Consider the following 27,765-nt stretch of genomic DNA (forward strand, 5'->3'; position numbering starts at 1 on the left):
AGAAACTCAATACAAGAAATCTGCATCCCTCTCTTCCCTCCAATTCTATTTCAAGATGATTTAGTGGGTCTCCATGTTACCCTATTTTTCTGCCCCACACCTCCTATCAGCCTACTGCCATGCTCCAACCCCCCCACCCATGCCACCATCTGGCCCACACTCCACCCCTGAAGCTTAGTAGCGTCACAAACCCAGTGTCAACACCACTTGTCAGAGCTGAAACCCTGTACTCCTTCTTAACTACCCCCGCCATCTTGGAATTCTCCCTCAGCTCCCTCTACTCCCACTCCCCCAAACAAAAGAGGTTGGTCTGTGTTCAGTTTGCCTCCCATTGCACATTATGTCTATTAAATAATGGATTTCTAATCAGTCTTCCACTTGAGTTTGGAAGCTTGTTTAGTTCCAACCATTTAATGAGAGTCCACCATGTGCCAAGAGTTGTGCAGATAACTAAGGTCTGTGTACATGTCCAGAAATAGATGAATATTGAATGTATACCTGAATGCGTAAGACTGGAAAATAGAGGTGGGAACTCGCCAGAACCAAAATTCCAAATAAAATATTGACAGTTTCAACTCAGCCCTTGCTACTTTCCAATCTCCAAGAGCAGCGGATAACAGGAGGACCCCTCCAGGGTCTTTAAGCACACTTGTGTTCTGGTAAGGGTAGAGACGAGTGTGTGAGATAGCAGGAAGGACATGTTCAATGATTTTTAAATAGTGTGAGGAGAAAGGGCCAAGGCTGGAGAGGGCCCAGAGGCAGCTCCCCAGCTCTTCAGATCATGGTTTGGGAAACCCATCCCCTCACACAGGAAGATGCCACTCTGTTCTTCCATGCCTTTATTAGTGACAGCAATGGACAAGAACAATGCCAGGCATAACAGACACCCTGACCCAGCACCGGGGGTGGCAAGCAGGCCCTGTAGGGCCACTGGCACATCCAGCCCCAGTCCAAGATCCAGTCTATCCAGGCCATGTCCCCGAATGGGCAGGAGGCTGTCTGTCCAGTTTGTTTGTGTGGATCAGTCTGTCTGAGTGTCTGAGCCGCTGCCTGCAGGGCCCCCCCATCCTCGGCACGTGGTAGGGGCTGTTGGGAGCACAGCGTGGCATCCCCCGGTGGACCACTGGGCCCCGGTGCTGACCATGGGGGATAGGGCCAGAGACTGGAGGTGGCAGGGGGCCAGGCACAAAGTTCACTCCAGGGCCACATCCTACAAAAGAACCAGCCATTATCAGAGAGTGGGCTTCCGAGCAGGTGAGCCCAGCTCTGCCTCCGGGCAGTTTTAATTCTCCAGGAGGAGCTTCTCTGGGCTTCCGTTTCCCCATCTACCAGATGGCCACACCATTCCCCTACCTCCAAACCAGCAAACTGTGACAATCAATGAGTTGATTAACGAGTCTACAGATGTTGGTGTAGATCCAGCAGTGACTGAACCCAATCCTGGGGGCACAAGGAGCTACCCAACTCCTCTGGGTACGGGAGGCTAGGCTGGGGAAGGTGCACAGGGAGGCTGGGAGAGCTGGGAGGGGAGGCTGTGGAGGCACCTACCTAAGTGGGATGACATCGAGAAGTCTTCTGTTGAATTATAATTGAAGAATTCGTGGGGTGGGAAGGGCTGGCCTGGGAAAAAAGGGGTGTCCTGGGGCAGGGGTGGAAACAAGGGAGGTGGCGAGGGCTGAGGAATGGGGTAGGGGAAAGGCATGGGAGGGGGCAGGGGAGAGAGCTGGGGTGGGGGCAAGGCCAGCTGCTCCCCGAAGTCTGGGGGCTGCCCATGGCTCCCCTGGAACGGATGATCCAGCTCTGGCCAGTCCTCAATCCACGGGTCTAAGAACGGGATGGTTGTTTGTTTTAGGCCTGAGAGCCACCCTGCCCAGAATTCCGGTTGTCCACACTCCTAAACCTCTTCCCTCCTCTTGGAGAACAGAGCCACCAGGTGGGGGCACCCTCTGCTTCCTACCCCATCTTCCTCATTCTTTCTCATTTCAGGCCAAGCCCAGGGTACGTTCTTTCTTCCTTGTCTTTCTCAAAGTCACAGATCTGCCTTTGCTCTGACCTCATGCACCCCTCTAGAGCCTTCTCCCTTTGTATGCCCAGTTCCTGTATCTACAGCTTTTTCTTCTCCCAGCTGCTCCCCACAGACCAACAAATGAGCCTAATAAGTCTTCTCTCTGGACAAGAAGAGATCCTGTCATTCTCTTCTTCCAGCAGTCCCGTGCCTTCCAAACTTCCATACGGAGTATTTTGCCCAGTTCCCATTCCTTCATCAGCTGCTCCTGCCTCTAAACCCTATTCTACTCCTTCAGCACTATTCTGACTAAATGTAACCACTTCCTCTCTTCCTGACAGTCATATGAAATGGCCAATAGTCTCTGTCCCCCCTGAAATGCCTCTGCCCTCAGGTCCTTTTATTTCCTCCACCAGCCCCTCTTCCATTCTGATTCCACAGCACAGCCCCAGTTCTGCTTTCTCCTTCACAGTTCATGCTCATACCTGCAATGGGGCCCCCACAGACTCCAAATCCGCTGCACATTTCCACAGCACCTCAGAGGTCTGCCTGGACCAAACTCACCAATCATATCCTCCCATCCAACTCTTCCTTTCCACATCCCTATTTCTGGACCTCCAAACTGGGTGCAGAAGACCTAAGCCACCACAAACTAGCCTTACAACCATTAGAGCATCCCTCTCTTTGCTGGGGATCAGTTCTCATCTAAAAAACAAGGAAACCAAACCATTATATAATTAAAGCCATAATCCACCTCCCCAAGGCTCCAACTCCTGGCTGTCAAGTCCTAGTTTACCTCTGTGACATCCCTGGCCTCTCTGTGCCCTCACACCCTCTAGTGCTGCTACGAACAGCCTTCTAACGTGACTTGTGCCCCCAACTCAACAAACACTATCCCGTAGGTACTATGTACACAGCAATTGTGCTAGACACCAAGGCCAAAAGGGATGAGCTGGCAACAAGGTAGGAAGCTTGCCCTTTGAGGACATGATCCGGGGGGGAAGCAGACATGGAAACAATCAGCCACCATGCTCCTTTTGAGAGCAGGCAGGAACTGACAGACTTGACAGAAACAGCTGAACGGCTTCTTTGCTTCTGTAACATCTCATGATTGCCCTTCCTCCATTTCCATCTTTCCACCCCCCCCACCCCCATGCCTAGCTAGAAGTCCCCCCATTTCTTCCCTATTCATCTGTGGGATAGGAGACTTTTGACACACTGCTTTATGTGCTCAAAGCTTACATAAACTCATTCACGTACAGAGATGACTACAGGCTAGACCATATGGAATCAGAACTTGGATCAGAATGTTGCTCCTGTGCTCTCACCCTCCCCAGGGGATGAGAAAGGTGCACTCAGGAGCCACAAAAGTCCTTCAAGGGGCCTCTACTCCCCGAGTACCTCTGTCCTATTCTGTTTCTGAGCCCTATGCTCTAAGAACCCCCTCTGCATCACTCTCCTACCCCCTTGTGGTAGGGCTCACCAGAGGGATAGTCACGCTTGGGCAGTTCCACGCCCCAGGCGTCGGCCACATGGGTCAGAAGCAAGTGTGAGAGGTGGCGGTGAGCATGTTGGTCCCAGTGGACACCGTCCCGGTGACGGTGCTGTACCGCATGCCGAAAGTGAAAGTGGAGGTCGAGGACATCAAAGCAGTGGTCCCCGGCCAGTGTTGCACTGTAGAAGTTCCCTTCAACCACATCCCGCCGCAGAGACCCTGCCAGGGGCTGGAGCTGAGTTAAGAAAGTGCAGCATCTAAGAGCCGCACAAGGAAGCAGGGTCGGGAGGGAAGGCCCTCTATCTACCATCCTGCCTCAGGATGCCTCCTCCCCCAACCTGAAGGGCCTCAGTCACTTGCCTCTGGCAGAAGGAAACCCCCAGTAACGCGCTCCCCCAAGGGCATGGCCATGTTCCACACCAGCAGGCACGAATCTGGCAACACCTGGTCCATGCGCACAAACACCCGCTCCAGGTTCTCCCGGTAGCTCTCCATCGAGCAGCGGCCATACCTGTCGGACAGCACGTAGGGTGGGCAAGAGCACAAGGTGGATAGCCTCTGAGCCATACCTCCACCCCCCAACCAGTATTTCCCTCTCCCCCCGCCCCAACCTGGAGAGATCCCAGAGGCAGGAGTTGATGATCACCAGGTCCGGGGCAGGCCCATACGTCAGCTCCTCCAGGACGCCCTCGAGGTACTCGGAGTAAACGCGGGTGAGGAAGTAGAAGCGCACAAGGTGGTGGCCAGAACCCGAGCAGAACTGGCGGACCTCCCGGTACTGCGTCCCGTTGTGTAGCTCGCCCAGCTGACCCCCAGCCACCAGCTTGTCCTGTTCAAAGCTCAGCTCCCCCTGCCCACACCCCCCCACCCAGCTGGTCAGACCCATGCCAGGGAGGAAGACCCTGCCAGGCCAGGGTCTGTGCCCACCCACCACTGGCGTGGCTACCAAGCTTCCCTCACCTTGGCTTTCAGCTGGGCGGCTGTGAGCAGTGAGTCCCGCTGGAGCAAGAGCACCAGGTCCTTGTACACAGCCCGCTGGACTGCAGGGAGACAGAGACCCTGAGGCTAAGACAAGCCTCACCCCACCCTAGCTCCTCCCAAGTGCAGGCGTCCCATCTTCCCAAGGCTGGGGCTGCCCAACACCACCTCTGTGGAGTTCATTACAGAGGCAGAGAAAAGGTGAAGCCAAAAAAATTCTGGTACTACGTCTGCCTTCTGGCCGTGCACCAGCCCCCAATTTAATACACAGTGGCCCAAGATGACCTGGCAGAAGTAAGTTGGCCAAGTCACCCAGGAGACAGACAGCACAATCCACTGCTCCCATGAAGGAAAGTATGGGAGACTGTCAGGGAGAAAAATGCTGAGCAAGGATGGGCTAAAATATGTGACAGACTACATGGGTCAGGACACCTGTGGATGGTGCATGGGGAAATAAACAGAAAACCTACTGGGCTGGAGCAGACTAGGGGTCAGAAAGGAGGTTTGGGATGGTGACAAAGGGTCCAGTCATAGAAAACAGACTGAAGGTGCAGGGCTGGGTAGTGTGAACCTAGAGGGGCACTCACTTGAGTCCCCCAAGATGACCACGAACTTGTTGTGTAGCAGCTGCTGGACTTCCGAGGCCTGGAAGTGGACCATGGCGCTTCGTAGAGGGAGGCGCGGCTCCTCGTTCTCCAGACAGAAGACCATGCCGCCGCTGTCAATGGCGGGCTGCGGGGAGAGGCCACTAAGCTGCGCGCGGGCGGGGACTCAGGACAGGTCGGCCCCAGGGCCCGCCCCGCGATAAATGAGATCTGCGCCGGCCCCTCCCGAGCTGTTCACGGCTACAGAAGCGAGGTGGCCACGGCAGAGTAGGGCCCATGGTGGTGGCGCCTTGCCTCGGTCCCACTTGACACCAGAGGCAGGGGGTCGCCAGCCCGCGGGCCACCAGGGCACCGAGGCGCTTCCCGCGCGGCGCCGCCCAGAGCCCCGCCACGTGCCCGCCGCCGCCCCGCGCATGCGCGCGCCCGCTAGCGCCAATTACCGAGTCCCGGAGCTCCGCACCGTTCACCCACGCCCGGGACAGGCCCGCGCACCGCGCGCCTCGCCCTCTGAGGGCTCCGGGCCTAGCCTCATGTTCCCGCGCCCCGGGAGGCCAGTCGGTTCTGCACAGCCCGCGCCCGGCAGAACCCGTGCGTCCCGGTTAGCCGTCGGTGCGCAGCCCGGAGCCCAGCGCTCTCCATGCGTGCGTCGCGGCGGCCCCGACGGCGCCTCGGGCCTCGGCGCCCCGGGCGGCGACGCTCACAGCTTCCACTTCCGGTCACCCATGTCCCGCCCTGCGCGACCCCCGGCGCCCGAGCGCACAGGAAGGCGGCGGGGGTGGCAGCGGCGGGGGACAGGAGCCAGGGCCGGGCCCACCCCGGCGGGCACGAGGCCCGGGTGTGGGCGGGGGCGCGGCGACGGCCGAATGCAGCTGCCCACAGTGGTGATGGCCGTAGCGGCAGCCTCGCCACGTGACCCGGACGGGCGGAAGCGGAAGTGCCGGCCCGGAGCCCGTGCTAGGCGGTTGTCCCCTCGGCGTTTCCCAGCCGCCGCCTGCACCAGCCATGGACTGCTACACGGCGAACTGGAACCCGCTCGGGGACTCTGCCTTTTACCGGTGAGCCGCCCCGCCCTCCCGCCCACGGCCCGGCTTACCCCGCTCGCCCGCCGGCTTGAGTCTTCAGGCGGAGCCGGCGGCGCGCGCCCCCGTCACTGTGGGCGCTGGGGTCCGCCCCTCGCCGGCTCTCTCCTGGCGTCTACCACTTAACGCACAGCCGCTTAATGGCCAGGGGGCCGGGCCTTCCCCAGCTCCAGGAAGGAAACTGAGGCAATCACACCGCGGTCACACGACTGGGGGCAGACCCCAAAGCTGAAGCTCAGATCTGTCAGCCTCCTGAAGGATGCTCTGATCACGTTGAGGGAGACGGCCTGCGGGTGACAGCGAGTGTCCAGTCTGCTGCGGGGAAGTGCTGCCAAAGTCAGACTACAGGGGCGCTCCACGGGAGGCGGGATCGCACGGCGGGCGGGATAACAGCAAACTGGGAGAAAGGGCCGAATCCAGGGGCAGCGCGAGTGAGGACCCTCAGCTAAGGGTAACCCTCTCACGGGAGTCCTAGAGTCCTAAACTATTGATGTGAAGTGTAAACCGATCACATCATTACCCTGATAAGGATTTTTCAGTGGCGTCGCTTCTTTGTGGGGTAAAATACAAACTCCTTCTATTGGACCATCTCCAAGTCAGCCTCTATTTGCCTCCAGCTCCATCTGCCCCTCTCCTACCCAAGTCTTTTATTCCAGTTGCACAGAATTACAGGACCTCAGTACACCATGATGTTTCCCATGTTTGCAGCCAGCCTGCAGTTCCTTCTGTGGGTACTGCCTTTGCCCTCTGTCTCAGTGGAGAATTTTTGTTCATCTTTTAGGTCTTACTTAGTTCAAGGGTTCTTTCTGAAACCTTCCCTGATCCAATCCCAATAGAGTCAGCTGACTTTCCTTTGGGCCTCACAGGCCCAGTGTTATGGTCTGTTATGAACGGCACAGTAGGGCAGTATTTGCATAGGTTTCTTTTGCTAAACTAAGTTCCTCGAGGGCTGAGACTGTTTATACGTCCAATGCAACTTTAGAACAGTGACTATTATGCAGTAGTTGCCCAATAAAGTTTTAAAAATACTTTATTGATTTCAACTATTGCATTGCGGTCGTATTTCAATACAAAGTACTCTTTTGTGTTAGGGAAACTGTATACCATTTTTGTTCACGTGTTAAAACTTTTCAATGTGATTTTTGATACACAGAATGTCAGCTCTTAACACTTCCAAGATGAACAGATGCTTTATGGCAATTTTTAGAGCTCCGTTGCATTTGTTGTTTATTTATAATTCTTATCTCTTATAAATATGCATATAAAATATGCAATATGAAAAAAATGCAGAAATTTAATTAAAAAGCAGTGAAGTCAGTAGGAAGGAACAACGATTTCAGCTGCTTTTGTGGAGAAGGTATGTCATTTGACAAAAGTAGCTATGTAACTTAGTGTTTCATACATCATACACTTTTAAAATTATTAACTTATATTACTTTGGAGAATACATGTGGCCTGCAAAGGTTTGTTAAATCAGAGAATGCTAAAGACATTGACCTCATTACCACAGAGCTCCTGTTTATCACATGCAGTCTTAGCTTTGTTGATACACCAGGAAAGTTTTAAATGAGTGTGAGTGTTGAGTGCCTGCCATAGACGTGATCTGTCTGGCTAGCCTCCCCTTACCTGTGCTGTGCTGCCAGAAAGAGTAGAAGTATAAGCCTTGCTGTGGAGGATATATGATTTTTGTTATCAGATGTTGAGCCGTTCTGTGTACTAGACACTATGTTAAGTATTTTATGTGTATTGACTAGTTTGTCTCACAACCCCATGAGTTAGGTATCCTTATTAGCCCCATCTTACTGATGAGGAAACTGAGGCACAGAGAGGTTAGGTGGCCAGGTTACACAACTAGTAAGTGGTGGAGCCAGGCTTTGAATCCAGTGTTCTTCTAGAACGTGTGTTAAAGTGTAGGGTTTTTGGTTGTTTTGTTGTTGTTGTTTTTTAAACAGGAAAACATATAGCATATTCTAGCTTCACCGGAGTGGAAATATTTTAAATGCAGCTATTTGGTTTTATTCATGTTTGTGCATAGCTTTATGCCAAGACATGTTCCAGTAAGTGAATGAATGATACAAGCATTGCATTTCATGTCCTGTCTGCAGGACAGGTTCTTTTGTGATGGAAGTAATGTTCTGGAAAGCTCACTGAATTTGGGAAGGGTAAGAGAGAGCATGGTTACTAGTTCTTATAGGGCTCCAGAATTTAAGCCATTTTTATCTTAAAAACCGAACTTGAATTAATCCTGTTTATTAATTTTGCCCAACCCTTTGCAGGGCTGAATGTGTATCAGCCAATAAAAAGACATGGACCCTGTCTGCTCTCATAAAGCTTACCACCAGTAGGAGAGACCGTTGATAACCATTTATGACTCAGTGTTTGTTTAATCATAATCACTGTAAAGGAGAAATATAAGGGCCAAGAGAGTATACATAATAGACTGGGAGGTTATAGGTAAAGAAGACTTAATGAAGGAAACAATAATACCCCATCCAGGAGATGAGTAAACGTAGGTGCAGGGAGTGTGATGAAAAAGAGCATATACAAAGGTCCTGAGGCTAGAAAGACTAGGACACTGTCAGTCATCTAAACAAAGAGAGCCAGTGTGGCTGGATTGCCAGAAGTGTGTGTGTGTGTGTGTGTGTGTGTGTGTGTGTGTGTGTGTAAATAAGTTCCTTTTGGAAGGAGCAAGCAAATATGGAGGCAAGGGTGGAATAGGTCAGGGAGAAGTTGATGGTGGGGAGCACTGGGGCAGTAATGTTGGAAATAGAAGGGGATTCATCAGAGAAGTATTTAGGGGACAAAATCAAAGGAGATTGTGATGGGTTGCATTGGATAGGAAGGAGGTAGAGCAAGGAATTGAGGATGACTGGGTTTTTGGCTTAAGATGTGAAAGGAAGAGAGTTTTGTGGGGGAAGGGTTAGCTTGATTTTGGACACATTGTTTCAGTACTTTAGTAGAAACATCCCTTATGGTAAGGGAAAGGAGACAAGATACATTATGTATGCCGGAAACTCTTCTTAGAAGAGAGATTGACTATTTTAGTAGGGTTTTTTTGGGGGGGGGGGATGGGGTAACATATAAACACAAACTTGTTTTAGTATTTTATTTTTAAGTGATCTCTATACCCAACGTGGGCCTTGAATTTACACCCCCAAAAGCGGAGTCACACGCTCTACTGACTGAGGCAGACAGGTGTCCCTAAACGTGAACGTTTAAAAAAATTGTGGCTAGGGGCGCCTGGCTGGCTCAGTCTGTTGGGCATCCAACGCTTGATATCAGCTCAGGTCATGATCTCAGGGCTGTGAGAGCGAGCCCTGCCTCAGCCTCCCTGCTCAGTGGAGAGTCTACTTGAGATTCTCTCTCTCCCTCTCCCTCTGACCCTCCCCCCAAAAATAAAAAATAAAAATAAATCTTTAAAAAATCATGGTTAAATATATATAACATAAAATTTACTACCTTAACCATTCTAAAGCATAGTCTAGTAGTGTTAAGTACATTCATGTTGTGCAATGAAATCTCCAGAACTTTCTCACCTTGCAAATTGAAACTCTATATCCATTGAATAGTAACTCCCTATTTTTCCCCTCCCCTAGCCCTGGTAGCCACCATTTTGTTTTCTGTTTCTATGAATTAGACTACTGTAGATAGCTCATATAAGTGGAAGCCTACAGTATCTGCCTTTTTGTGACTGGTTTATTTCACTTAGCATACTGTCCTGTCCTCGAGGCTTATCCATATTGTAGCCTGTATCAAAATTTCATTCCTTCTTAAGGCTCAATAATATTCTATTGTAGGTATATAACACATTTTATTTATTCAGTCATCCATCAGTGGGTACTTGGGTTACTTCTACCTCATGGCTATTATGAATAATGCTGCTATGAACATGAGTGTACAAATGTCCCTTTGAGACTACTTTCAGTTCTTTTAGATATATACCCTGAATAGAATTGCTGGATCACATGTAATTCTGTATTTATTTGAAAAACCATGAGACTCTTTTCCCTGGCAGCTACATCATTTTACATTCCAGCAACAATGTACAGGAGTTCTTCAGTAGTATTTATTTTTGTTTTTTTAAGATTTTATTTTTAAGTAATGTCCACATCCGACGTGGGGCTCGAACTCACAACCCTGAGATCAAGAGTTGCATGCTCCTCCAGCTGAGCCAGCCAGGCGCCCCAATAGTATTTATTTTTGAGGCAAATTGCAGCCAAAGGATTTCAGGGGTGATGATGGGCTCTCTTGGGCTTGAAGATTTTGGAATAAATAGATTATTCTCCAAGGCTAGACCTGATGTGCCTTTCTTCCCCAGTGGTCCAGTAGTCCAGCCTGGATCCTGGAGGCAAAGGCTGAAGATCATCTATTTTCACCCCAGGGCTCTGCTTGCACTGTGGTGGAGCGTACTTTTCCAGAAGTTCAACTGTACAGCCATAGGGATTTCTTCAGTGTTTCCTGGAGGGGGCTGGAACTGAGGCTATGAGAGCTGCTAGGCTTAGTGATTTCCTGGTATTGGAATCCAGGGTCCATTTACTGCTGCTGAGATTTCCACTTCTGGGATCTGGGAGTAGAGGAGAAAGATATGACTGGCCTTCCTCATTGAAGGTATGGCTGTCCTTACAAGAGTCCACACCCCTGTACTCTTCCGAGAGGCCACCCTCCCTGCTGCCCTTCACTCTGCTTCTCCATACCCCATGCCACCCTTCAGGCACAGCTTGAGTCACCCGACTGTCCCTGAGAAGCTTTCTTTACATCAATGGATGGGGAGGTAGTCCTTGTTTTGTTGCTCTTCACTCCCTGACCCTTACTTCTGGCCCCCTTATTATTATTATTTTTCAAGATTTTATGTATTTGACAGATTGAGACACAGCAAGGGAGGGAACACAAGCAGGGACAGTGGGAGAAGGAGAAAGAGGCTCCCCACTGAGCAGGGAGCCCTATGTGGGGCTTGATCCCAGGACCCCGGGATCATGACCTGAGCGGAAGGCAGACGCCTAACGACAGCCACCCAGGTGCCCCTCTTGTCCCCCTTAGAGGGGGCTCTGCCTCCTTCCCAGGCAGGTCTGTGTTGCTGCCGGCCTCCTGAGCCACATCCCTCAATGACTGATTGGACAGCCTTCTGCACATCCCACCTCTTGCCACTTTCCAGGGTGACTTCTGTGGCCACCTGGCTTCACGGCTCCATGAGCTCCTCTCAAGTGATTTTATCTACATCAGCCACCCTCCGCCCTGCACCTGTGCTCTTCCAGAATTGCTTTGCTGCTGAAACATTCGATTCAGGCAGCCCCCTGTCTGACTGTAAGCTTCTGTCCTCACTGATACTCTGGTACCTCCTGATAGACCTGTCCTTCAACCTCACTGGGACCCCCATCCCTGGAACCCTTTGTTCTCTTCGTATCCGTGTGCAGAGCCCCCTTCTATAAATGTGTCCCTCCCTGTCCAGCTTGGAGGACAGCCACAGTCAGTCATTTCAGTTTCTTGCCTTTTCCCTGACAGCCTTGCTCCTTTGTCCATCATTTGCACCTGCCTGGCACAGAGCCACCTCCCAGTGCACCAGCCACTCACTGTCTCTACCTGTGCCTAGGCCGCTGCTGAGTGCTGCTAGGCAGGCCACACACAGGCAGGTTGGGACTACAGTAAATCGATGCCCACCAGCCTCAACTGGGCCCTCATAGTATTTTTATGGGGGGTCAGCCTACACTCATCACAAGGGCTCTACTTTTCCTTTTAAAAGATTACACAAAGAAACAATTAAAATAATTTGGAAATACTGAAAATCATAGTCTCATTGGCCCCTCCTGCCAACAGTTGACTTCACCTTGTACTTCTGAGAGAACTGGAAGTCATCGAGACACCTGGAAATCTGCATAGAAGGGGCTAGGCTTCCCCCTACCAAACCTGACCCGGTGATGTGCCCCTGTCTCCCTGTTCTCTCAGAAACCATATGCCATCCACCCACACCCTCCCTCAGCCACAGTGTTTCTCCACCTGTTGTCCAGGACCCCTAGCATCAAGATCACCTGAGATGCTGGCTACGTGAAGCTTCCATGGCCAGAGTACTCCCTTATCTCTGGGATGGGTCCTAGAAATTTGATCTGTATCTCCCCATCCTAACAAAAGATAAACTCCTCCAGAACGCCTGGGTGGCTCAGTCAGTTAAGCATCTGCCTTCGGCTCAGGTCATAATCCCAGGGTCCTGGGATCGAGCCCCGCATCAGGCTCCTTGCTCAGCGGGAAGCCTGCTTCTCCCTCTGCCTGCTGCTCCCCCTGCTTGTGCTCTCTCTCTCTCTCTCTGACAAATAAATAAAATCTTAAAAAAAAAAAAAAAGGAAAAAATAAACTCCCCCATTCCACATGTCCTTCCTTCTCACCCCATCTTTCTCCTCCCCACGCCAGCCAAACGTCCAAAGACCGCCGTCTGCATTTGCTTCTGTTTTCTCTCTTCCCACTGACCATTCACTCTGGTCTGAGTGCCCTGTTCTTAGTGACATTCTGTCACTTCAGTGGACAGATCTCAGGCCTCATCTGAGCTTCAGTCCCTGGAACACTGGATAAAAGATGCGTCCTCACTTCTTGGGAATTGAATTTACCCTTTTACTAGGAACATTTTCAGGTGTACAATGAAGTAGAGGAGTAGAGTGAATACCCAGCATCATCACTTGGGCTTAAAAATTGTTGTGTTGCAATATTTGCTTCAGCACTTTGGAAGTTAAAATATTTCATTAAGAAAAAGTTCAAATATACATAAACATAGTTAAGAGTAATTTGGTGACCACCCATGTACCCCTCAGCTAGCTGCAGTAAAGATCCACACTTTGTCATTTCCTTTTCATCTTTCCCTTCCTCCTCTTACACACACTTTTTTGGGACTATTTAAAAGCCAACTCCAGACACGTTTATTTATTTTTTTTCCAGACACATTTTTTCAATCAAATACTTTTTCTGTTGTATTTTATTTTTTTAAAAAGATTTTATTTATTTGGGGGTGAGAGAGAGGTGCATGGGGGGGGCACAGGGGGAGGGTGAAAGACAAGCAGACTCTGCACTGCGCTTGACACGGGGCTGATCCCAAGACCCTGAGATCATGACCTTAGTTGAAACCAAGAGTCTGACGCTCCGCTGAGCCACCCAGGTGCCCCTTTCTGTTTTAAATTGCAGGGGTGCCTGACTGGCTCATTCAATAGAGCATGCAACTCTTGATCTTAGAGTTGTAAGTTAGAGCTCCACGTGGGGGATGGAGATTACTTTGAAATCTTCTAAAAAAAATAAATTACAGATATAACGTCAATGTGTGTTACTTTTTAAAAAATGACATTTTTCCTACAAAAATGCAGTCTTTTCTATAAAACTGCAATACTCTTTTACACCTAATAAAATTAACATTTAAAATCGTCTGACAACCAGCCCTTATTCACACTTCTCCAGTTGTCTTCAAAGTGTCTTTTTATAACCGGTTTGTTCAAATCAAGACCCAAACTAGAATTACTCGTTTGCTTACCGCTCTTAATTAAGTCTTTTGTGAGCTTGAACATTACTGTCCCCACTCCCACCCTTACCTTTTGTTTTCATGACATTGACTTGTTTAAGAGACCAAATTACTTTCTGGATTTGTCCCATTGCTTCCCTACGGTGCCTTTGAACTTTATTTTCCATCATAACCTGTATTTCCTGAAACTGTGTATTAGATCTAGAGGCTTGAGTAGATGCAGGGTGAACATTTTTGGCAGAAACATCTCATAGGTGATGCTGTGATATTTATACAGCATCATGTCTGGAAGCATCTTACATCGGCTTGTCCACTATGAGTGAGGTTGAGATTGACCAGTGGGTTTGGATGCTAATGGTCACATCCTCCCTTGTAGAGTCATATGTAGTCAGCTTGCAGGCTGGTCCCCCCAGGAATGGTGCCAAATTGGGACCAGATATTAGTCTCTGCTGTTGGCATATCAGCCACTCAGCAGTAGTGTCAGCCAGGTCAGCCTTGGGGAGGGAAGCTCCCCAAGACATCTACCCCAAGTGAGGTTATCACAGGGTTTGCAGGCAGCCGAAGGCTAGTCTCCCTGGACACGGAAAGGCAAGCTACTTGCACTGTTTCTAAGTTTCAAAATCCAATTCTTGTCCCGATCAATGCTGTTAACTTTCACTTGGAAAATGGTGTGTTGGTGAATTCAACTGTTATAATCTAACAACCCACGCAATTAAATTTTGTGTTTGCTTTTTACCAGTAGCAGCCGCGTGGCTGTAAGAACTGAGATTCTTTTAGGGCTGTGATGGAAGCTTTCTGCTTCTCAGAGCCATGACTTGAGCTTAAAGTTAATGGACCCAAGCTTGTCATTTTCTCTTTGTAATTGTTCAGGTGCACTCAAAATGATCTAGCCCAAGGTCAGGCACAGAAGTCACTCCCAAGGGACATGTTTGACTTGGCATTTCACCACAGCAAACTGCAGGCTTGATTAATCGTGATGCTGCTGCATTTAATGGGTGACCAGCATTCGTTTCCCATGACCGGGAGCTCAGTACTGCACTCAGACCCAAGCATGCAACCAAACCAATCCCCAGATCGCATCTTTAGGGGGCTGTCTTCTGGGCCACTCCCTGCCCCAAGTTTATATCAATGTGGGTTCAGTCAGGAGACTTAAATGGAGAAAGTTTGATAAACATAAAGAATTAGTAAACTGTGATAAGAGTAAGATATAAGAAACTTTTGTATGATCACCTCGGGCTGAGGGAGAGCACCCAAGGAATGACACGCTTGGAAGGGAAGCCCCGCCCCATGTTGGGGTTCAGATCTTGCGTGCGAAAATAAAATTGCAGATCACTGGGAAGCAGAGAAGTTCACTGGTTTGCCTGGGCCAGAGCTGGTCCACAGTTGCCAGGCAAGCAAGAAACAACTCTCCGGGGTGCACAGGTACAGGGAGGCAGGCGAGCTGCAGCTGGTGGCCAAGCGTGTGGGCATGCGATGGAATGGGGCTGCTGGTGCAGATGGGCAGCCTGGAACACGTGGGGTCTGTGCGCTAAGCCACAAGCAGTGGTTGGGTGCACAGGTGTGCGGGGGGGGGGTGTCTGTGGAAACACAAGGTCACAGGCAGAGTAGCCCCGGGATCAGGCATCTTGGCAGCCTTGGAAGTAGAGCCCAGTGTGGGCAGGAGACTAGGGGTGTGGTGTGTGTCCAGGGAGCCATGGGAAGGTGATCACCATTCCAGGCGAGCCTTTGAGGTTGCTGCTGCATGACTGAGGCGGAGGACCGCCAGATGTCCTCACACCCTGGCGGCCGGCGGGCTCTGCCTGGATGGGAAGCCGTTAGAGAGCCCTTTCCTCCGGCGGCATCCCTCCAAGCGCCCTCTACTGAGAAACATTAAGATCACACTCAACGGAGAAGGAGAAAGGCATAAATAAATGCCGTCCGCTCCCACAGTACAGGAGGGGGAATTTGGAGCTGAGTGGCAATAAATTGGTAACTGACACGCTAGGTCTGTGTGAGCATCTGCTTTCCCATCAGATTTTCATGCAACGATTTTAGTAACAAAATATAAAAAAATGCTGATGTGTTATCACACATCCAGGCACTGCAAAAGTCTGAAAATGAGCGGTTCTCCAACGTCCCTCCATTCACCACCCTCCACAGGTAACCACTGTCTGGCTCAGTGCAGCTTCGTGCTCCGAGCGTTTTTCTGTCTATTCACACACATACATTGTTATACGTAAGTAGGCGTGTCAAAAATATGTGCTTAGTTTGTGTATAAAATAGATGGGTTCGTATGGTTCCTATTGAGCTGCTGCTTACCTTTCCCCCCTCCCCCAACAGGACATCTAGAGATCATTTCATGTCAGTACACAGACTCACCTTATTAATGGCCACATAATATTCCCCAGAACGGGCATCCCATAGTTTATTTAACCAGTCCCAATCTTAAAGGAGGTTTTTCCAGGATTTGAAGAGAACTATTTTAAATAGTGCTGCAATGAATTCATACCTTTGTGCACTTGTGCAAGTAGTTTTATAAGTGAGACTCTTAGAAGGGAATTGCTAAGTCAGAGGGTGCACACATTTAAAAGTTGAATAGATAGCACTTCATTTTCTTCCGTAAATGCTGAACCAATTTTTACACCCACCTAATAATGTGGGAAAGTGTTCGTTTTTCACATCTTCCACAATATTTGATGTTCTTATCCCCTTATTTTTTTGTCATTCAGATGGTCAAAACATAAAAAATAATTTTAAATTCATATTTACATGGTCATTAGATATGTCTTCGTATTCTTTGACTATTTTTCCATTGTTGTTTGCATTGGTGTGTAAAGGAGCTCTTTACGTGGCCTCCATATTAACCCTTTGTTAGAAATGTTACAAATTCCTCCTTGTATAGGTCACTTGACTCTTATGTATTCATTTTTAACATACAGAATTTTAATTTTTATGTAATACAATTTATCATTCTTTTCCTTGATAATTTCTGGGTTTTGTATCTTGCTCTGAAAGACTTTTCCATAGTTCACATTATAAAACTGTTAGCCTCTATTTTCTCAAGGATTTTATGTTTAGGTTTTTTTTTTTTTTAAGATTTTATTTATTGGGGCACCTGGGTGGCACAGCGGTTAAGCGTCTGCCTTCGGCTCAGGGCGTGATCCCGGCGTTATGGGATCGAGCCCCACATCAGGCTCCTCCGCTGTGAGCCTGCTTCTTCCTCTCCCACTCCGCCTGCTTGTGTTCCCTCTCTTGCTGGCTGTCTCTATCTCTGTCGAATAAATAAATAAAATCTTTAAAAAAATATATTTTATTTATTTATTTGAGAGAGAGTGAGCAAGAGAGAGAGCACAAGCAGGGGCAGAGGGAAAGGGAGAGGGAGAAGCAGACTCCCCGCTGAGCAGGGAGCCTGATGTGGGGCTCCATCCCAGGATGCTGGGATCATGACCTGAGCTTAAGGCAGATGCTTAACTGACTGAGCCACCCAGGTGCCCTTGTTTAGTTTTTAAATATTTTCACATAAAATAATATGATTATAGCCCTTGGCCATTTTTCTTTTGGTTTTATTTTCATTTTTAAAAATTACTTAGAGCTGGGGCACCTGGGTATGTCAGTCCGTTGGGCGTCTGCCTTGGGCTGGAGTCATGATGCCAGGGTCCCGAGATGGAGCTCTGCGTTGGGCTCCCTCCTCAGCAGAGAGTCTGCTTCTCCCTCTCCCTCTGCCCCTCCTCCCAGCTTGTACCCTCTCTCTCTCAAATGAATAAATAAAATCTTTTTAAAAAAATTTTTTAAATTACTTAGAGCTTTTTGTATTTTTAAGAAAAGTACCTGTTTTTCACATGTGTCACGTTTTTCCCCCTTTTCATTGTTTGTCTTCCTAGTTTGTTTTCCACGGATTTTTTTAATGTATAAAAGTTTTTTAATGTTAATCATTTTAATAAATAACCATTAATGTGATTTAAAAACTCAAAGTCTCATTCTGTCCCTGTCCTTATTCAACTGATTCCATGCCCTCACCTACCAGTAACTAGTTACTAGATTCTTAGAAATCTTTCCAGAATTTCTTGTTTTTCAAATAGAAGCAAATATAAAACATATATATTGTTTTTACCCCTTTTTATATAGAAGTCTACAGAAGTCCTTTTTATTTAGACTCATTCTTTTTCTGTGACTTCTGGGTTATATATCATGCTTAGAAATTTTTTCTGTTTTGAGGGTGTAAAAATAGCCACGATTTGTTCTGATATGGCTTTATTTTTTTTTTAACATTTAAATCTTGAATTCCATCTGGAAAATATTTTATTGTAGAGATTAAGTAATGAAATAGTTTATTGCAATCCTTCCCATATGGCCCATTGTCTCATTTCAAGTATCAATTTGCAACAATTTGAAATGCCATCTTTATTACATGCTCAATTCCCAGTTCTTGTCTGGACTCTTTTCTTCAATCAATCTATTTGCTTATTCCTGTGCCAAAACAACAGTTTTAATTAACTTTAGTTTATATAGTGTATTTGATATCTGACATATATCTGTTCTCTTATTTTCAAAATATTTTAAAATATTTTTCAACATTTTCTGTTTAAAATGATAATTGGTTTTTTTTTTGTTTTTTTTTTTGCAAGTGAGTTTTAGAATCAGTTTGTGCTGGGGCACCTGGGTGGTTCAGTCAGTTAAGCATCCAACTCTTGATCTCAGCTCAGGTCTCCATCTCAGGGTCATGATTTCAAGCCCTGCATTGGGCCCATGCTGGGTGTGGAGCCTACTTTAAAAAAAAAAAAGAATCAGTTTGTGCTTCCTACCCCCAGAAATTGGGAGTGGTTTTTATTGGAATTCCTTTGCATTCATAGATCATTTTGGAATGTTTCTCCATGTTTTCTATATCTTTGAGTAAACTTTTATTTGATTTGATTTTTTTAAACTTTATTAATTTATGTTTCTTTCAAGTTTTTATTTAAATTCCAGTTCATTAACATACAGTGTAATGTTAGTTTCTGGTGTAGAATTTAGTGGTTCATAACTTACAGAAAACACCTGGTGCCCATCTTAGCAGTGCCCTCCTTAATCCCCATCACCTATTTAACCACCCCCCCACTCCAGCCCCGCCCCCCACCTGCTCCCCTCCAGTCACCCTCAGTTTGTTCTCTGTAGTTAAGAGTCTGTTTCCTGGTTTGCCTCTCTTCACCCCCCCATGATTGTATTCTGTAAAAACTTTTGTTAGCTTTATTCTTGCATATCATCATTTTATTGGTATCATGATTAGGGTCTTTTAAAGTCATATTCTAATTGATTCTTGCTATGATAATAGAAAATTTATCAGTATAGAAAATAGATAGGTTGTTGATTGCCCTCCTGAGCTCTTTTGTTCATTATTCCATAGTGTGCTTTGGATTTTCTAAGTAGACAATCACATTAGTTGTGATAGCAGCAAACTCACTCCTTCTCCAAAATATAAACCTCTTTTAAATTTTTTTCCTTAAATTAATTTTGCTAGAATCCCAAGAAAAATGTCAAATAGAAAATAATGGTAGGCATGTTTCTGATTCTTATCAAGAAGGCTCCTGAAATGATACTGGAGGAAACACTCCCCTTAAACACTGCTTTCTCTTGGCTTCCTGGGATAGTGCCCACTCCTTTTCCGTCTCCTTGTCCCCACCTCCAGTCATCAAATGATGGCATGCCTCAGGCCTCCTACTCTGTCTTCACGCCACACACACTCTTGGCAACGTATGCTTGTCTCAGATTGCAGTCATCTCATGCCAGCTTGGATTTCTGTTACCTCCCATAAGCTGAGCATTCAGAAATTGACATCTCCAGCCCAGGACTCTGTCCTCCCAGCTCTGGACTCACCGGAGACCTCCTCTGGGATTTCTTACAAGCACTCCTAACTAACTCAGTGCCTCTAAAACAGAGTTCATTATCAGCAAGCATTGAAGGGAACCCCTGGCTCTAAAGCCCACAACCTGCTTTGGTGTTAAGAACCAGAAATAGAGGGGCGCCTGGGTGGCTCAGTCATTAAGTGTCTTCCTTCGGCTCAGGGCGTGATCCTGGTGTTCTGGGATCGAGCCCTATGTCAGACTCTTCTGCTGGGAGCCTGCTTCTTCCTCTTCCACTCCCCCTGCTTGTGTTCCCTCTCTCGCTGGCTGTCTCTCTCTCTGTCAAATAAATAAAATAAATCTTAAAAAAAAAAGAAGCAGAAATAGAAGACACCCCCCCCCCGGCTTAGAGGATCTTATTTCCTGCTAATGCGGGCCAAAGCCAGCCACCCCACCCTAGTCCTACCTTAGTTTATGCCCTGGATGTTGGCCATACACCCTATCTCTTGTGCCAGGAGCTCCTGCCATCCTTGGACACTTGCTCTACGAACCACATCCTGCCCTGCCAACACCCTCCGCTCTGTCGCCTGCTGTCCCTAAGCATGCATGTGGTCAGTTGCCCAAGCTGTTTCTAGTCATCACCCTCTCCCACCTGTGGGGGGCCTTGACTGCCCTGTGAAGGACAAATGGAGGCTTTAGGGGTTCCTCTGGGCTCACTCCATCTGGATGCAGGGTCATGAGGAGGCTAATTTCTGCTTGCCTCTCTGTGGGCAGGAAATATGAGCTGTACAGCATGGACTGGGACCTGAAGGAGGAGCTCAGGGACTGCCTGGTAGCCGCTGCTCCCTATGGGGGCCCCATTGGTATGTTTCCCCTCTGCCACTGCATGTTCTGGGACAATGAGGTGAACTCGAGGTGCATGATTCCTGGAGGCCTTGTTGTCGGGTGGTTCTTGCTAATGTGGCCACCCCTGTTCCCCCACTTCTCACCCCCTGCTGAAATGCTTTAAATTTTGGTTCTCATGAAGCTTGCTTCCTATGGGGTGGGCCTGGGGAGCTGGACAGAAAATCTCTTCTTAAACTGCAGCACTGTTGAGGAACCCGTGGCGGAAGGAGAAGGCGGCCAGTGTACGGCCAGTGCTTGAGATCTATTCTGCCTCCGGCCTGCCTCTGGCCAGTCTGCTGGTGAGCACTCCGGATCCCCCCGGGGGCTAGGCCGGGTCTGTGTCCCAAGGACAGCCTCAGGAACCGCCCTCTCCTCTACAGTGGAAGAGCGGGCCCGTGGTGTCCCTAGGCTGGTCAGCTGAGGAGGAGCTGCTCTGCGTGCAGGAGGATGGTGTAGTGCTGGTTTACGGGCTTCATGGCGACTTCCGGAGACACTTCAGCATGGGCAATGTAGGGGACGCGGGGGGCTGGGGAAAGGGATGGAGTCTGTGACTCTGGCTCCCTCAACCCACGGCCCCTCTCCCCAGGAGGTGCTGCAGAACCGGGTTCTAGACGCACGGATCTTCCACACTGAGTTTGGTTCAGGGGTGGCCATCCTTACTGGGGCCCACCGCTTTACCCTCAGTGCCAATGTGGGTGATCTCAAACTTCGCCGGATGCCAGAGGTGCCAGGTGAGCCCTGACATCCCTGAGACAGCCATTCAGCACCCACAGACGTGTCTCCAGACCGGGGGGCCAAGAGAGACATCCTGAAGTTGTCCTCTTCCCTGGCCACAGGTCTGCAGAGTGCACCCTCGTGCTGGACCGCACTGTGCCAGGACCGAGTTGCACACATTCTTCTGGCTGTGGGGCCTGATCTTTACCTTCTCGACCATGCAGCCTGCTCGGCAGTGGTGAGGGTCCTGAGTGGGAGTGAAATGGAAGGGGTGGGGGAGGCAGTGGGGGAAGCGCTGAGAAAATATCTGGTGTCCTCCCTGGCCTGTCCCAGACGCCCCCTGGCCTGGCCCCTGGAGTGAGCAGCTTCCTGCAGATGGCGGTCTCCTTCACCTACCGACACCTGGCACTCTTCACAGACACGGGCTACATCTGGATGGGGACGGCGTCACTCAAGGTGTGATCCTGGGACAATGTGGGGGCATCCTCCCTTGTCCAGGACAGATCCGTTAGCGGTAGGGCAGGAGCTTTTTTTTTTTTTAAAGATATTATTTATTTTTCTGGCAGAGAGGTAGCGAGAGAGGGAACACAAGCAGGGGGAGTGGGAGAGGGAGAAACAGGCTTCCCGCTGAGCAGGGAGTCCGATGCGGGACTCGATCCGAGAATGCTGGGATCATGACCTGAGCTGAAGGCAGCTGCTTAATGACTGAGCCACCCAGGCGCCCCAGGGCGAGAGCGTTTGAACCAGACACTGGTGACTGCCAGGACATGGCCGTGATGTTCCCTGCACCCTTTCAGGAGAAGCTGTGTGAGTTCAACTGCAACATCCGGGCCCCCCCGAAGCAGATGGTCTGGTGAGGATGGGATGTTATGTTGGGGGGTGGGTGCAGCCTTGTTTCCTGGGACACCTTGATTCATCCTGTCTACTGGCCAAGCCAGGTGGAGCTGGCATCTTATCATCTCTGCCAGTGCATACTTGAGGGAAACCTCTGCCCCCCTGGGGGCCCCAGATGCCCCTGGGAGCTGACATCCCAGGGGGAGAGGGAAGCAGATGTCAGTCAGAGGAACGGGATAAGGGGCAGCACGCATGTGCAGGGCTGTCCCAAGGCAAAGCAATGTAAGCAGGGATGTGGGAAGGTGGGAGATGTGTCTGTGGGCTCAGTGTCCTGTGTGTGTCCCAGATGTGTGTGTGATGCTGCCCACAGGTGCAGCCGTCCTCGCAGCAAAGAGAGGGCTGTCGTGGTGGCCTGGGAGAGGCGGCTGATGGTGGTGGGTGACGCACCTGAGAGCATCCAGTATCCTTGGAGGGCTGCCTGTGGGGGTGGGAGGGGAAAGGAAGAGAGGGAGGGTCACCTGCCCGGCCCCATTTCCGGGTGCTCTTGGGAACCTTGACCAAGCTCAGGTTTGTGCTGGACGAAGACTCCTACCTGGTACCTGAGCTGGATGGGGTCCGCATCTTCTCTCGTAGCACCCACGAGTTCCTGCATGAGGTTCCAGGTGAGGCCCTTACAGGGTACCATGTGACTCAGGGCAGGATCAGGGCATTGAGGCAGTGCTGAGGGCTCCCTGCCCTCCCAGCCCTCACCGACTCCCTCCCCTAGTGGCCAGTGAGGAGATCTTCAAAATTGCCTCGATGGCCCCTGGAGCACTATTGTTGGAGGCCCAGAAAGAGTACGAGGTAAAGCCCTAGGCTTCTCCCTGGGCCCCAGGATGTTCTTCTCCTTCCCCTTCCTAATTGGCTGAGCCCCATGCCCCTGCCTGGGCATGGTAGACTCAGCCAGGTGCCACTTGTCAAGAGAGGAATCCAGGCAGGACACTGGGCTGGGGAGAACCAGCTCAGGTAGACTGAAGTGACACGGTGTCCTCTGTGTGGCGATGAGGAGGTGCAGGGAACCCCTACGATCCCCAGCCCAGGCACCAGTCAGGGCTGCCGTCAAGGCCCCTTGCCAGCAATTGTGGGTGGATATGGCGGGGGATATATGGGTACCTCGGGTGGACTGGGGGCTGAGGGAATTTGGGCTTTGGCGTCTGCAGCCCCTCCATACCAGCCCATTTGAACCACAGCCCAGAGGGGTGGGGGACCAGACATGGGGGTGTTCTCTATCATGGCACCCCATCCCTGGCACCCTTCCTCCACCACCCAGAAGGAGAGCCAGAAGGCAGATGAGTACCTCCGGGAGATCCAGGAGCTGGGGCAGCTGACCCAGGCTGTGCAGCAGTGCATTGAGGCTGCGGGACACGAGCACCGGCCAGACATGCAGAAGAGTCTGCTCAGGGTTGGCTTGGCCGGTGGGGCTGGGGGGAGGAGGTGCTGGGCAAGGGGGGTGGGGCAGGGGGTAAGAGCTCCTCTATTGCCCTCTGGCTCTTCTCAGGCGGCCTCCTTTGGAAAGTGTTTCCTCGACAGATTTCCACCTGACAGCTTCGTACGCATGTGTCAGGACCTGCGTGTGCTCAATGCCATTCGGGACTACCACATCGGGATCCCCCTCACTTACAGCCAGTATCCTCAAGCGAGCTGCAAGGATATTTACAGCCAGTGGTGGCGGGGGGAAGGGGAAGGGGCTGAGGCAAGTCCTTGGCAAATAGGGCTCATACCCCAGCTGGATCCTTAACCAAGTAAAATGCAGATATAAGCAGCTCACCATCCAGGTGTTGCTGGACAGGTACAGCAAGGCCCGGGGTTCTGGGAGGAGGGCTCTAGGTGGGCAGGCATTACAGCCCCTGGTGCGTTCTTGTGGTCACTGCTCCTCACCCATTTCTTTGGCTGCTGGGAGGCCTGACTTACAGGCTGGGGCCACTCTGCCCTCTCTTTCTATCCCACTTCACCCCCGTACCCTTTATCCCCTTCCCTGCCAGGCTGGTGTTGCGGAGGCTTTACCCTCTGGCGATCCAGATCTGTGAGTACCTGCGCCTTCCTGAAGTGCAGGGCGTCAGCAGGATCCTGGCCCACTGGGCCTGCTACAAGGTGAGGACGTAGGGCGGGCTTCAAAGTTATTTAGAGGATTCCAGGCCCCGGTGAGATGTGGGAAATAACGAAGTGTAGAGCTGAAGGGGGAGGTCTTGATCCAGGGCCAGTGGGAGTTAGGGGGGTGAAGGGTGAGATCCAGGTGTGTGTGACAACCCCCTCTATCTGCAGGTGCAACAGAAGGATGTGTCCGACGAGGATGTTGCTCGGGCCATTAACCAGAAGCTGGGGGACACGCCAGGTGTCTCTTACTCTGACATTGCTGCGCGGGCCTATGGCTGTGGCCGCACAGAGCTGGCCATCAAGGTGTGGGCGCCCAGCCCTCCCCAGATGCTCTGACATCGGTATTAGAGGCCCCGAGGCCAGCTCCTTCTCTCTGTGCCTTTCTCCCCACCCCACAGCTGCTGGAGTATGAGCCACGCTCTGGGGAGCAGGTACCCCTTCTCCTAAAGATGAAGAGAAGCAAACTGGCACTGAGCAAGGCCATCGAGAGTGGGGACACTGATCTGGGTAAGCAGTGTTTGAGGGAGGGCAAGGCTGGGGCCTCAGGGCTAAGCTCGGGGCAAGGCCGGAGTCCCCATGCCACCTTATCGTTCCTTAGTGTTCACGGTGTTACTGCACCTGAAGAATGAGCTAAACCGGGGAGATTTTTTCATGACTCTTCGGAACCAGCCCATGGCCCTGAGTTTGTACCGACAGGTGTGTGCCCTGGGCAGGGGTAGGGCTGGAGCCTCCCGAGCCCCTGAGTTGGCCTTGCTGACTGCCTGCCTGTCCATGGCCCCAGTTCTGTAAACATCAAGAGCTAGAGACACTGAAGGACCTTTACAACCAGGATGACAACCACCAGGAGCTGGGCAGCTTCCACGTCCGAGCCAGCTATGCTGCAGAGGAGGTCTGAGGTCCACGGGGGGGGGGGGGGGGGGGGCGGGGCGCGAGGGCCGGGCTGCTGGTCGGGCTCCTTCTCCGGGCATTTGGGCCTCCTATTCGCTGCACACCCTGTCTGGTCCTCACTGTGGTGGGAGAGTCGGAGAGGATATGAGGCCAGGATGGTGGTCAGTCCCAGAGGAGCTAGCCTACCCACTAGGGACACTTGGGTGGTGCACCCAGTGGGTAAGGCTGGCCCTGGCAACCCTGGGCACAGGGACCAGGGAGAGAAGTGTAGCCCTAATGGGGAAGGCTGATTTCCTTGGTGCCATGAGCTCAGGCTTCCCTGATTGCCCCTGTAGCGTATCGAGGGGCGAGTCGCAGCTCTGCAGACGGCAGCTGATGCCTTCTACAAGGCCAAGAATGAGTTCGCAGCCAAGGTTTGCCTTACGCTTTTCTGAGAACCTCCTCTGCTCTCGGTCTTGCCTCCTTGTCCCTGTTGGCCCCATCCCGCCCCATCTGGCCTCATCTCTGTCCCAGGCCACGGAGGATCAAATGCGGCTCCTGCGGCTGCAGCGGCGCCTGGAAGACGAGCTGGGGGGCCGTTTCGTGGACCTGTCTCTGCACGACACGGTTACCACCCTCGTCCTCGGTGGCCACAGCAAGCGTGCAGAGCAGCTGGCACGTGACTTCCGCATTCCGGACAAGAGGTAGGTGAGGCCCGGGCTGCAGGTAGGTCCTGGGACTGCCTGCCCGTCCCGCAACACCTGCGAGCCCAGCTTCCCTGCAGGCTCTGGTGGCTGAAGCTGACTGCCCTGGCAGATCTGGAAGACTGGGAGGAGCTAGAGAAGTTTTCTAAGAGCAAGAAATCGCCCATTGGCTACCTGGTGAGGCTGGGGCCCTGTGTCTGCCTCATACCCAGAGGGAGTAGTCCTGGGGGGGACCAGGCCCAGAGACAGGCAGATGGCCCATTCCTGCTTCTGTTCAGCCCTCCCACATAGTTAGCGGGTGCTTCCCCTCTCCGCACACTCGTGGGCCAGGTCTGTGGGCGAGTGGGTCCGAGTTAGCCCACAGGTGTTGACCAGAGAGGGAATGAACTGCCTTCCCCAAGGAGGCCCCCAGTGGGCACTGTGTGCCTAAGGGAAAGTTTTGTGGGGGGGGGGGCGGGCACTGGGAGGGCATGTCCGGGAGGCAGTGGAGGAGACCGAGGGGGTTTGTTTTCTGTGGCACGTGGTTCAGTGGTGTGGCAGGTAGGTGGGATAAGGGCAGCCGTGAGAGAAAACAGAGGTCCTGAGAAGGCAAAGGACTCCTATTGTACGAGGGTAGCCACGGACGGTGGAGTGGCCACAGGGACATAAACCAGTCTCAAGGCTCTAACAGATCTGTGGTGTAGGTGATTCCTGCCCTGAGACTGCTGAGATCACAACTGTTGTATGTGTGGCAGGGCAGGGGTGGGATGGGATTATGTACACTGAAGAGTGTATGAAATACACAGGGTCCATGCGTCCAGTGGGCTTTTGCTCACAAGAGAGGACGGCAAGGCTCTGCCTTATCTTCTCCTTCTCCCCACCTTCTCCTAAGCCCTTTGTTGAGATCTGCATGAAGCAACACAACAAATATGAGGCCAAGAAGTATGCCTCCCGCGTGGGTCCTGAGCAGAAGGTCAAGGCCTTGCTTCTCGTTGGGTGCGTCAGCTGAGAGCCCTGTGGGTGCTGGGTGGCTGAGCCAGGGGGCTGATGAGGGGCACGGTTTGTGCCCTTGGGCAGCTCGACACCATCTCCCCTCCTGCTCAAACTACAGGGATGTGGCTCAGGCCGCAGACGTGGCCATTGAGCACCGGAATGAAGCAGAGCTGACCCTCGTATTGTCCCACTGCACTGGAGCCACAGATGCGGCCACGGCCGACAAGATTCAGCGGACTAGGGCACAAGCCCAGAAGAAGTGAGGGGCTCACCCTGCATGTCTCCCTGAGCTCTAGGCTTGGCAGAATCGTCACTGCTTATCCAGGCTTCTTCAGAGCTGAGCTAAGCTGAGCTGGGGTGGGGTGGGAGCTGGGGGTCTGATTGTAAATAAAGTTGGGACATTTTAGAGCGCTTGTCTCATGCAGTCCAGCCTAAGCGAAAGCATGCTGGAGGCAGAACCATCCAGATACCTCAGTAAAACATGATGTGTTTGATTGTGTTGGGGCTGGACGGGGAGCTCCTCAGCGATATTTACAAGAGACCTGCCCCTCTCCACAGTTACAGAAGAAAGCCCTGTAACTAAGCTCACAGCCCCTAGGGAGATTATGGGAGGCTGTGCAAAACTCAAGCAGCAGCCCATCAAGAGCCAATCTGAAAAGCATTATACACATACACATAAGAACCATGCTGAACACTTCACCATTGCTATTTTATTTATTCCACAAGACGACAGCCCTGTGAACAGATAACATCACCCCATTTTACAGAAGAGGAGATTGAGGACTGAGGAGGTATGGTATGAAGTGAGTATGTGGCAAAACTGGGATTTGAAACCCGTTTGTACTTTTGGGGGTCTTAGAGCTTCTTCTCAGCTCTTGTGACAGAAGATAGATGACTGAAATCGGGCCCTCTGAGCGGAGGAGCCTGACGCAAGGCCCCCGTTCACACTACAGTAAGGGTCGGAGGACCAGTGAGTGTGTGGCCAGCGTGTTGGAGGGTTAGAGGAGGAACCTTCACAGACCACACCCACCTAATAGTGGTGAGCAACTCCCGCGTGGTCTCGGGGCTGAAGAGAAAAGGAGGGTGGAACATCTCAGTTCTGCCAAGAAAGAGCTACAAACTAGAGACCCCTGGCTCTACCTGACCCCGAACAGAGGCTCCATCCCCCGTCAGCAGCAGTGCCTTCTTGGCCCTGCAGACCCCGTCTCTG

The 27,765-nt window shown here is 51.0% G+C and overlaps 2 protein-coding genes across 5 annotated transcripts; one reads left to right on the forward strand and one right to left on the reverse strand.

The window, feature by feature from the left end:
- Window positions 1-824: 824 nt before the first annotated feature.
- On the reverse strand, window positions 825-6,251 carry PCED1A (PC-esterase domain containing 1A). Of its 4 annotated transcripts, none has more exons than XM_057312630.1 (8): window positions 6,177-6,251; window positions 5,066-5,210; window positions 4,461-4,540; window positions 4,112-4,350; window positions 3,861-4,011; window positions 3,489-3,735; window positions 1,549-1,824; window positions 825-1,210 (listed from the first exon to the last, which is right to left on the reverse strand). In XM_057312630.1, exons 2-8 carry the CDS (start codon window positions 5,187-5,189, stop codon window positions 963-965), a joined length of 1,365 nt encoding a protein of 454 aa, XP_057168613.1. In that variant the 5' UTR covers window positions 5,190-5,210; window positions 6,177-6,251; the 3' UTR covers window positions 825-962. The 4 variants fall into 4 exon arrangements, with proteins under 4 accessions (XP_057168613.1, XP_057168614.1, XP_026358935.2 ...); XM_057312631.1 differs by having other exon boundaries at window positions 1,549-1,620; window positions 6,177-6,248; XM_026503150.4 differs by lacking the exon at window positions 6,177-6,251 and adding an exon at window positions 5,524-5,990.
- Window positions 6,002-26,961, forward strand: VPS16 (VPS16 core subunit of CORVET and HOPS complexes). Its single transcript, XM_026503149.3, has 24 exons — window positions 6,002-6,138; window positions 20,221-20,309; window positions 20,533-20,630; window positions 20,712-20,840; window positions 20,918-21,062; window positions 21,168-21,283; window positions 21,379-21,501; window positions 21,843-21,898; window positions 22,250-22,339; window positions 22,447-22,541; window positions 22,646-22,722; window positions 23,189-23,320; window positions 23,417-23,544; window positions 23,672-23,707; window positions 23,901-24,009; window positions 24,181-24,315; window positions 24,411-24,519; window positions 24,611-24,708; window positions 24,794-24,901; window positions 25,236-25,313; window positions 25,414-25,583; window positions 25,664-25,760; window positions 26,455-26,558; window positions 26,674-26,961. The coding sequence occupies exons 1-24, from the start codon at window positions 6,086-6,088 to the stop codon at window positions 26,816-26,818; spliced, it is 2,520 nt and encodes an 839-aa protein (XP_026358934.1). The 5' UTR covers window positions 6,002-6,085; the 3' UTR covers window positions 26,819-26,961.
- The last annotated feature ends 804 nt before the right edge of the window (window positions 26,962-27,765 follow it).

This window comes from Ursus arctos, unplaced genomic scaffold (assembly GCF_023065955.2).
Source record: "Ursus arctos isolate Adak ecotype North America unplaced genomic scaffold, UrsArc2.0 scaffold_16, whole genome shotgun sequence".
NCBI classification, from domain to species: Eukaryota; Metazoa; Chordata; class Mammalia; order Carnivora; family Ursidae; genus Ursus; species Ursus arctos.